The following is a 9542-nucleotide window of genomic DNA, read 5'->3' on the forward strand; positions in this document are numbered from 1 at the left end:
TGTCGGTGTTCAGGTTTGGGTGAAAGCAAGTGCATGACGTCTAGGGTGTCACATCAAGTCCACCGGGCGCCCAGAGCTGGGAACCAGTTTCCCTAGTTAGCTCGAGAATGCCCCTGGGAACTTAGGGAAAGGAACACTGAGGCTTCCGCGGCTCAGCCCGTGGGGAGGGGAAGGGGGAGTTACAGGTTAACCCTCCCCAAGGGGCCCCCTTCTCAGAGCCCTTCCTGGCTCTTGCTCTGTCGGGCTCTCAAGAGCCGTCCTCACCACTTCCAGCCACGTGGAGTTGGGGTCTGGCTGGACGGTGACGAGAAAGCCAGGTCAGTGGGCAGCGATGCCCAGCATGACTTACAACACCCGAGGGGCAGAAGCACAGGCCAGCCCCAGGGGACAGGTCGGACGGCTGGGTGTTGGCCCGGTGCAGGGGCACACAGCTCTTGGGGGGCAGCTGGGAGAGAAGCACACCCCCGCCAGCTTATCCCAGCACCAGTTCCTGCTGGGCCTCCCCTGGGGGCTCATCCCCCACACGCCCCACGTTGGCCCAGTGTCGAGGTTGGGCCGGTGTCTCTGGTCCCCGAGGGCCCTGCGTCACCGCTCACCATGCATCTCGTGCTTTCAGGGAGCACTACATCACCATGGTGAAATGGGCCACCAGCACCAAGGTCGCCGTGAACTGGCTGAGCCGGGCGCAGAACGTGTCCATCCTCACCCTCTGCGATGCCACCACCGGGGTCTGCACCAAGGTATGGGGCAGGGGCTGACTGGACGGCGGGGAGCATCCCCGGGCATTACGCTCATCTCTGAGCCACACACACATTCAGCTCCTGCTGGTCCAGGTGCAGCCTGCATGTGGGTCTCTGTTTGGGTGTCACCTTGTGGATGAATTGAGGACTGCTGCAGACTCGGGGTGATCCTCTCAGCCCCCAGCTCACAGAGCTCTCACTTCCCTTTATCCTTGCCCACAGCTACTTCACACAGGGGCTGCTTCTCATTTTCCAGTTGACGTTTAGAGAGGGGAGGGGTCCGGCCTGAGGCCCCAGGACCCGGCACTGCAACCTGGCCTGGCCATTTCAGCCTCTCTGTCCCTCACTGACCAGAGCCAGCTGGTACCCTGGACGGTCGGCACCGTGTCTGAAAGTCGCCGGTGAGGCCAGTGTGTTCCTAGGGCCTCAGGCTGACTTAGTGGGTGGTTACAGGGGGCGAAGGGAGGGGAGACAAGGAGGAACGAAAATCTAAAGAGAGGCTTGGCAACCCTGCGAAGCAAGGGAGTGACCCACGGCTGTCTCAGCCCCTCAGGCGGCCTGCCCCTGGCCCAAGGGCTGCGTCCTCCACAATCCCTGAGCCCCAAGGGGGCAGGGCTCCTTGTGTTGGGTAAAGAAACATCCATTAAAATCAGTTAATAAACCCAGGCAGTTCTCTCAGAAACTCTTTTTTGGCCCTAAATGTTTATTTCCCAACTGAGGAGGAGAAAGGCTTGCAGAGCAGCTGTGTTGTGACCTCGGGGCCCCCGACAGCAGCTCTGACCCCGTGGCCCAATGACAATCTTGAGGGGAGTCGCAGTGAGCTGTCGCTGAGAGCAGTGTTCTCAGTGGGCCAGTGATTTACTTGATTTTTAATACAATTGAGAGCAGATTCCAGGTTATTCTGATGGGCTTCTTGAGGGGAAGGAAGGAAAGAGTGGACTCACAGCTGGGAAGCTGGGAATGGCTGGTAACCCAGGTCTTCTGGCATCTGGACCCCCGGTCTTGTGAGAGTCAGCAGTGAAACTCCAGCCTGCCCGTGGTTAGAGTCCACAGATACAGAACAGACCTGCCCCAGGCACAGGTCCACGGCCCATGCGGCTGAATAGCTATTCCTGGTGGTTTGGTTGGTGTGTTTGGTCTCCCATTATATGTCTTTCCACACAGTTCTCTGAGATTTACTTTTCATATGCTTTTTAAGTCCTTTTAATGTTTTGGTCTGCCAGGATTGTTGTGAACTGGAAATTTGACACATGTACACACAGGCACCCACGCACATGCACGCAAATTCCTAAAATAATGCAGCACCTGAGATTTGCCTTTAAATGGGCACGTGCCACTAGGTGGTCATTGGCGACCATCTAGTGGACGCGTGTGTGGTCATCGGTGACCGTCTGACGGGCATGTGTCTGGTCAGGGGTGACCACCAAATGGTAGAAATGCACCGCCTTCCAAAGGATTCACACCCCCCGTGGATTTGTCCTCGTTGCTGGGAGAGTGACACTTTTCCTGTTCGGGGAACACTCGTGCTCAGCTCTGAGCCACGTCATGAGACAAGGCAGAGCAGGGCTGGCCCCCTTCCTGAGCTTGTGCAGCTACCATGGAGGGGAATCCAATTGTTTCTACACTGCTGGTCGCAGACACAATATGTGCGAAAACTCCTTTCTCTAATGCTCTTATTTCGTTTCAGAAACACGAGGATGAAAGCGAAGCCTGGCTCCACAGACAGGTAACTATTCCGCATGCAAATCCCACACTGTCTGCCTACATCAGCCACCAGGTCCTTTCCCAGTGTTTACAACACGGCTTCTTCTCACGTTAAATCCTACAGGAAGCCCCAGGTAGACACACACACACACGTGCGCGCGAGAGAGGCTCTGGGGGGCAGCAGAGCCACTCAGCCCACCTGGCTTCCCTGAGGCCCCAGCACTGCTGGAGAACTGTGGCCTCCGTGCAAGAGGGCTGGGAAATACCTGCTCTTGAGAACGTGCAGTGTTCAGTGAGATCTCAGTTCTCAGTTAGGTGATGTCCCTTTGGTGCGTTGAAAGGAGTTGCCTAGATTTAACCTAGTTCAGTCAAAGAAAATGGAACGGGGCTGACGTTCCTGTTTTTCTCGGCGTGGGTCATAGATGCCTCCTTTGAGGTGGATTCCGTGCCGTTCAGCTTGAGTCTTCCTGGGGACCTGACTTTAGAGCCTCCCCTGAATTTTCCATCCCCGCCTCGGATAAGAGATGCATGTGAAACAGGCTTGAGGAACTGGAGGGAATCAAAGGAGACATGGCAGTGCTCACCCTGACAGAAAAATTAAACCCACACAAGAAAGGAAACTCTCGACTCTGGTATTTTCTTTCTTTAATTATTTTTTTCTCATTCCACGCCCTGAGGTTAGAAAGCACAGGTGGAGGGTTTGCAAGCTCACTTCCTTCTTATCCTACCGAATGGAATGAAAATCGTCTGAAAATTCTGTGGGAAAAATCTAATCGGGTTTGAGTCTCAGAATGATGGTGGAGAGGGCACAGGTGTGCTTCTTTATTGATAGGACAGATTCCGTTTATGGGAAGGAAGTGAAGCTGGACAATGCGACTGTTACCAGTGGCTCTCCAAGAACATTCTAGAAACTCTGTGTGCACTTCTGTCACCTGTGGAGTCAGCAATCTGGCCCAGCCGCCCATCAGTTATCTCAGGGGTGGTGCCCTCATCAGTGGGCGTGATTGCTTTTAACTATGTCCTTTTCCTGCTCTGTGCCAGCCTGACACAAAAGAGGAGTGCCCACTGTGGCCACTTGGGTTTTCCTGTGTCCAAGTTTGGATGCCAAGTCCATGCTGAGAAGGATCCAGAATCAGATTGTGCTTGGGCGTCTTAAAGTATGCGTTGAGGAGTTCCACTGAGAAGTTCTTGAGTGCCACCTGGCCCAACGATACAAGCACAAGTATCGGAAGTAATATTATGACGTTCCTCTTACGGTCACACAGAATGCCAAAGACACGGAGATGCAAGAGTCAGAAAAAAATCCATTATACACGTAGTCATCTGTTCAGCTAATACATATGGATTGTACCAGGCGCCATGCTAGGCTTTGTGGATTTCAAAAACAAGAATCCACCACTTCCACAGAGCGCATGTCAGCCACCTTATGGTGGAACAGTGTTCCACGGTGTGGACATACGACAGTTCGTTCGTCCGTTGATAACATTCGGGTTGTTTCTGCCTTCTGGTGTTGTGAGTAGTCCTGCCAAGAACACAGTGCTGAGTGAAAGGGGTCCACCCGCCGTGTGACTCCACTTACGAGAGATGCCCAGGTCGACAAAAGTCATACAAGCAGGAGGCTGTTTGGTGGCTGCAGGGGCTGGGAATCTGGGGTGGGGAGTAACAGCTTGGTGGAGTCTGGGCTCGACTGGGCTGATGGAAGCGGTTTGGAACTGGCCCGAGCTGGTGGTTGCACGGCATGGTGAATGTGCTCGACGCCATGAAGGGCTCACTTGTATTAACATGTTTTTGTTTGTGTCATGCTCGCCTTTTTAAGAAATGAATCCGCTAGAGCAGCAGCTCTCAAAGATGTCTTGGTGTAGAAAGGGAGAGAGCTGCGCGGATCCCCAAGTGCGGAATGTGGGCGGAGTCCTAGACTGTGTCCCCAGGGCGTGTGGAAGGGCCGTCACAGGGCTGGGAGTGGGCGTGCATGGGGCCCCAAGGCGCGGCTGCAGGACTGGGCCTCAAGCCACGTGCGGTCTGTGTCTGAGTTGGAGGAGGGAGGTTGGACTTACCAAAGCAGCCGGCGGTTTGCTTCTCACGGGGCACAGGGCTGTGGGAAAGCCAGGGTCAGAGGGTCCCCTCCTGCCCCTGCCTTCCTGTCCGGCACTCGCGGGACCCACGTCCCCACTGGTCACCTGTGCTTTGGGCCTCGAGCTGTCGTCCTCGTAAGCTCTGCGGACAGGACACAGAGTCACCGCCGTGGGCAAGACTGTTGTGTATTTTCAGAGCACACATCCCGTCACCCACCTAAGAAACCAGCCAAGCACCGGATAGGCAGCCTGGATTTGGGAAACCAGGTCGTTCCAAACAAAATCAAGTCAGCACTTAAAAACCAGCAGAAAGTAAAAGTATAATTGTTACACTTTCAATACGTAAACTTTAAAGCACTTATTAGGCAACAGCTAACATTTTTTAAACAGCCTTTGAAAAATACATAGTCCAGCCAGTGGCCCAGGGTTCCAGCCACCCCCAAGGCGGGCACAGGACCCCACGGAGCCCCACCTCGCCGAGCACCGCTCAGCCCGTGTCTCCATCTGTTCCTTCAGCACCGTGGTCAGTAGGAAAGCCAGTTTCAAACAGTTTCTCATGACTTTCCTTTTGAAGAGATTTTTCACAAAGGAATCTGTGGACCCTCTTTTTCAAAAATAAGCTGTCTTGTTGCTGCATCCTTCACGACCCTGCGAGGTCCTGGGGGGCGAGTTAGGAATTTCTTTAAGGCCAACCTGCCATCTGCCACCGTGGAAGCTGCTGGCAGCCACTTCATGCACGTCATCACAAAGGGGCCGCAGGGCTCACCCCCGCTGCCCAGGGCCGCATCAGAGGAGGAGAGGACTGGGGTCTGGACGGTTCTGCTGACCCTGGGGAGACCCAGGGCGCGAAGATCATGGGGTCTTCTGAGTGCTCGTTGCCAGGGGAACGGGGGTGGGCGAGGGCATCCTGGGGCTATGCTCTGAGCCTCTGTTCCTGCCCCCCGTCTTTTCCTCCCGTCTCCTTCCTAGGCCTCAGTGTGAACCCCTCAAAGATCCCCCACAAGCCCACAAAAAGAAGGTGAAGACCCACTAAGTTCCCTCTCCTCTGGGAATACTCTGGAGAAATAGGCAGCCCCTCTCCCCCACACACACACGATCTGCTGCCGTGACCTTCAAAGTCGGTCCTGGGGCAGGTCCACTAGGGGCCCTGCAGGCCCGAGGCCATTTGGGGTAGAACCCAGGACCCATCTTTGTGTTTGAAGAGTCACTCCCGCAGGTCAATTTCTGACAATCTTTCTTCTTTAACCAGAATTTTGGTTTTGTGATTTCAAAATTCAGGCAAGGAGATTGACCGGATGAATGTATCTGAACCATAGAAAGAATGGGCAGAAAGTCTACAAATAGCTCACAGAAAGTCTTTCACCAATAAAAAGGACTCATTCTTCATAGATCTGCTCAATTGGAGGTGGAGAAACCAGGTGGAGAAACAGGGCCTGGTACGCTAAATGCTCTGTTACCCAGAGGGCTAGAAACGCTTCTCCTCAAATCCAGGAAAGTCAGAACCAGGATTAAAATCCAGGTCTCCTAGTCAAAAGTCATTGCACTTTTCCACTAAATATACATTTACTACATGAGTAACCAAGTCTCAGAGAGGTTCAAAGGCTGGTCCTTCACCTGCCGGCTGTGGAATGTTCCCAGGATCAATGTAAAGATGACGTTGCAATGCTTGAGTCCTTCTCAGTGTAAAAGCAATGTTTCAGGCCTGAATTAATTATTTATTACATTTACTCGTAGTATTTTTCTCTGCCAAAAGTACAGACGTTTCCCCAGAAAACGGAAGCAGTATTGCGGTATCCATCCTGAAGTCGGCAAATAAAAGTACATTTAAAAAGCCAGATTTACTGCTGGTTTTTCCGTTTCCTCTATTTTTAAATACCATACTTCCAGCACTAAATAGAAAAATAAATATTTGCAGATTAAAGGTTTCATTTTACTGCCGATATTCATGAAGATGAAATGTCACTTTAATCACATGTTGGTCTGTTTCTCTGGGCGTATCATATTTGCATGTATTCATTCACTGCAGGGAAATGAGTTTTCCTCGTGCCAGCTGGGGTTTATTTACCATTTGTTCTCATTCACGTTAGCGTGGAGCTCCTTGAATCAGAAAATGTGTATCGTAGCCACAACTAATTGGTGTTCACGGATGGAAACTTTCAAGCTGGAGCTTCCTAGAGGCTGAGACGCCAATCCCTCTTGCCTGTTAAGGCGACAGCCAACCCACAGGGGGTGGCTGGGGGCTGAGTGGTGGCTTCTCAGCTTTGGAGGTGAGGGCCAGGCCAAGATGCAGCAACGTGCTACAGGCGCTGGCTTTGAATGCAGCCTGGAATTCTTCCCCCAAGGGAAGACTGGGAATGCTGATTTTGTTTCCAGGGAACAGTGACAGTAGATCCAAGCAGACATGTGCCCTCTAGTAAATGCCCGTGTGGAACTTCCTTCTCGTTAGAAGCCGCGTAATAAGCACAGTGAGTCCCTGGGAATAGCGTGTGCTCTCACCTCCGTCGTAGAACGTGCAGAATCTGTCCTTGTTTGCTGGGGGTTTCTTTCTTTCTTTTCTCTTGTCTCCTTGGTGGGCTATTCAGTATGAGGTGGATTTTATTAAATAAAAGAACAAAAGACAGGATGGAAAGACTAGAATTCATTTTTAGGCAAAATCAGGTTTGTGATTGTTCAGAATTATGATAGATAGTAAACACCCCTGGTGATATAAGTGAACTTATTTACAAAACAGAAATAGACTCACAGACATAGAAAACAAACTTATGGTTACCAGAGGAGATAGCGGGGTTGGGGGGGATTAATATACACACACTACTATGTATAAAATAAATAAACAACAAGAATCTGCTGTATAGCACAGGGAACTGTCTTGTAATAACCTATCATGGAAGAGAATCTGAAAAAAAAATATATATATATATATAACTGAATCACTTTACTGTACGCCTGAAGCTAACACAACATTGTAAATCAACTATGTTTCAGTTTTTAAAAATGGTTTAAAAAAAAATGCCCCTGGAGAATTTTGCAGGGGCCACAGGTAAGCGGGGAGCCCAGCCCTGCACTTCTTTAGTGCTGAGCTCCTGTTTGGCTTGGTGAGCTGGGTGCCCTGTGAACCAGGGGACGCCTGTGTGTCCGCCTCTGAATTCCTCTGAATTTCTCATTATTTTCTTAGGAAACTGGAGGTGTGACTCGTGATTCCCAAGGAGAGAAAAGGCCCCACACAGCCTTTAGCCTTTCAACTGCATCTCTCATTGGCAGTTACATGGAAAGTGTATCTCAAAATGTAGTTTATCCTGGTTCAACCCCTTCAAAACAGTCTGTAGACTTAATCGATGGCTGTCATCCACAGAATGAAGAGCCAGTGTTCTCCAAGGACGGCCGGAAGTTCTTCTTTGTCCGAGCGATCCCGCAGGGGGGGCAGGGGAAGTTCTACCACATCATGGTGTCCTCCTCCCAGGTAAGCTCCCTAGTTTCCTGCTCTGCTGGGGGGTGCCCTGGGGGCCTTCCCCCCTCCTCAGCAGGGGAGCTAAGTGCTCCCTGGGGGAAGCCGGGCCCTGAAACTGGAAGGCGGGTCCCCACGTGGGGACGGACAGGGCCTTCATGAGCCAGCCGTCCTGACAGGGCAGGGGTGGCGTTCGTGCCTCCTGTAATGCTCAAAAATACGAATGACACTTCTGACGATATCAGAGGACACCGGGTGTATTGCTGGGTCTGAGCACAGGACACGTGTGTGTAGACCGCTTTGTCAGTCTGCCCGCATTGGCCTTTCCTCCCTCTTCTGGGTCCTGGGGGCCGGGCACAGTGTCCTTGTGGCCCCAGGGCATCCCACCTCCACGGTCAACCAGATGCACTGCCGTTCCCTATGCTGCAGCCACAGGATAAGAGCAGAGCATCACTGAGCAGGGAATGTGGGAGCTGAATATAGGTACGTTTGGAAACAGCAGACAGCCTGGCAAATGCCACCTCCTGCAGAGCAGGCACCCGGGGGCCTGCCCCCTCCCCACGGGGTGGGACCCCGGAGCTGCACTCAGGGAACCCTGCCCTTAGGAGGAAGGTGAGGGGCTGCGGGCCTCCCATCAGCACTGCCCTCGGCCTCAGTCAGTGGGGCTTCCACGTTGAAGCAGAGTCTAAGGAGATCAGGGCATGTGAATAAAATTTTATTTTTAAAAAAGTTATCAAAAATATTCTGTGGATATAAAGTAGAAGATTTATATTCATGACATGACCCAAAAGGCAATCTCCAAAGCAAAATTCCAAGAACGTCCCACATGGAGCAGCTTTGATAGAACAGGAATGGAAACTCGGCTGTGGCTCCAGGACAGGGACCACTTTGACTCAGAGACTTAGATACAGATGTTTTCGTTTTCAAGCCACTTATCGCGTGACGTACAGAACGTCTGCAGACGGGCTGACATTCAGCTCTTATTCCTAAGGCCTGTGTACTGTGGCCCCAGATTCCTGGTTTCTCATTTGGGATCACTTCAGTCAAGACTTAAAATGCTGGGATGTTCCCTTCAGCCCATCTCGGATTCACCCCTGTGATCAGCATGGGCTGAGGACCCGTTAGTCATCCAGCAGGGGCAGGGCCCCCCCCTCTGGGGGGCCCCTCCCCAAGAGCCCCTCGGCTCCCACTGCCCTCCGGAACCCCTGGCAGCCCACTTTTCCCGCCTGGTCCTGCCCGCACAGGCTCTCCCTTCTCCCGAGGCCATTTTTGGGGTCCCCGTGCCCCACAGTGTGAGCCTCGGGCCCCATGCCCGGGACACCTGCCCTTAGAACAGCTGGCCTGTGGCTCATGCCTCAGCATCTCACAGCCCGTTCCTGTTGGGATGGTCACGTCTTCCTCCTTCTGTCGTGATTTGTTGTCATAACTCTTCTGCTCTGGGAGGCACTTAGGGAGAGACAGTGTGTGCAAACACCCAACGCGCAATAAGCAGCTTCAAGCCGTCCTTGTGAAGAGCGGTGGAGAGTGACGAGGACCCGGGGGTTTCCTCCCTCCCTCCCTCCCTCCCCCTCCCTTCCCTCC

General features: G+C 52.6%; 1 protein-coding gene across 1 annotated transcript in view; it reads left to right on the forward strand.

The window, feature by feature from the left end:
• DPP6 (dipeptidyl peptidase like 6) overlaps positions 1-9542 on the forward strand; it is a 541522-nt gene that overhangs the window by 440602 nt on the left and 91378 nt on the right. Inside the window, exons 11-13 of the mRNA XM_024739199.1 lie at positions 617-740; positions 2428-2466; positions 7869-7976. Of these exons, the coding sequence (XP_024594967.1) occupies positions 617-740; positions 2428-2466; positions 7869-7976 (271 nt within the window). The remainder of the gene's footprint in view (positions 1-616; positions 741-2427; positions 2467-7868; positions 7977-9542) is intronic.

Source organism: Neophocaena asiaeorientalis, unplaced genomic scaffold (assembly GCF_003031525.2).
Source record: "Neophocaena asiaeorientalis asiaeorientalis breed wild unplaced genomic scaffold, Neophocaena_asiaeorientalis_V1.1 scaffold145, whole genome shotgun sequence".
In the NCBI taxonomy this organism is placed as follows: Eukaryota; Metazoa; Chordata; class Mammalia; order Artiodactyla; family Phocoenidae; genus Neophocaena; species Neophocaena asiaeorientalis.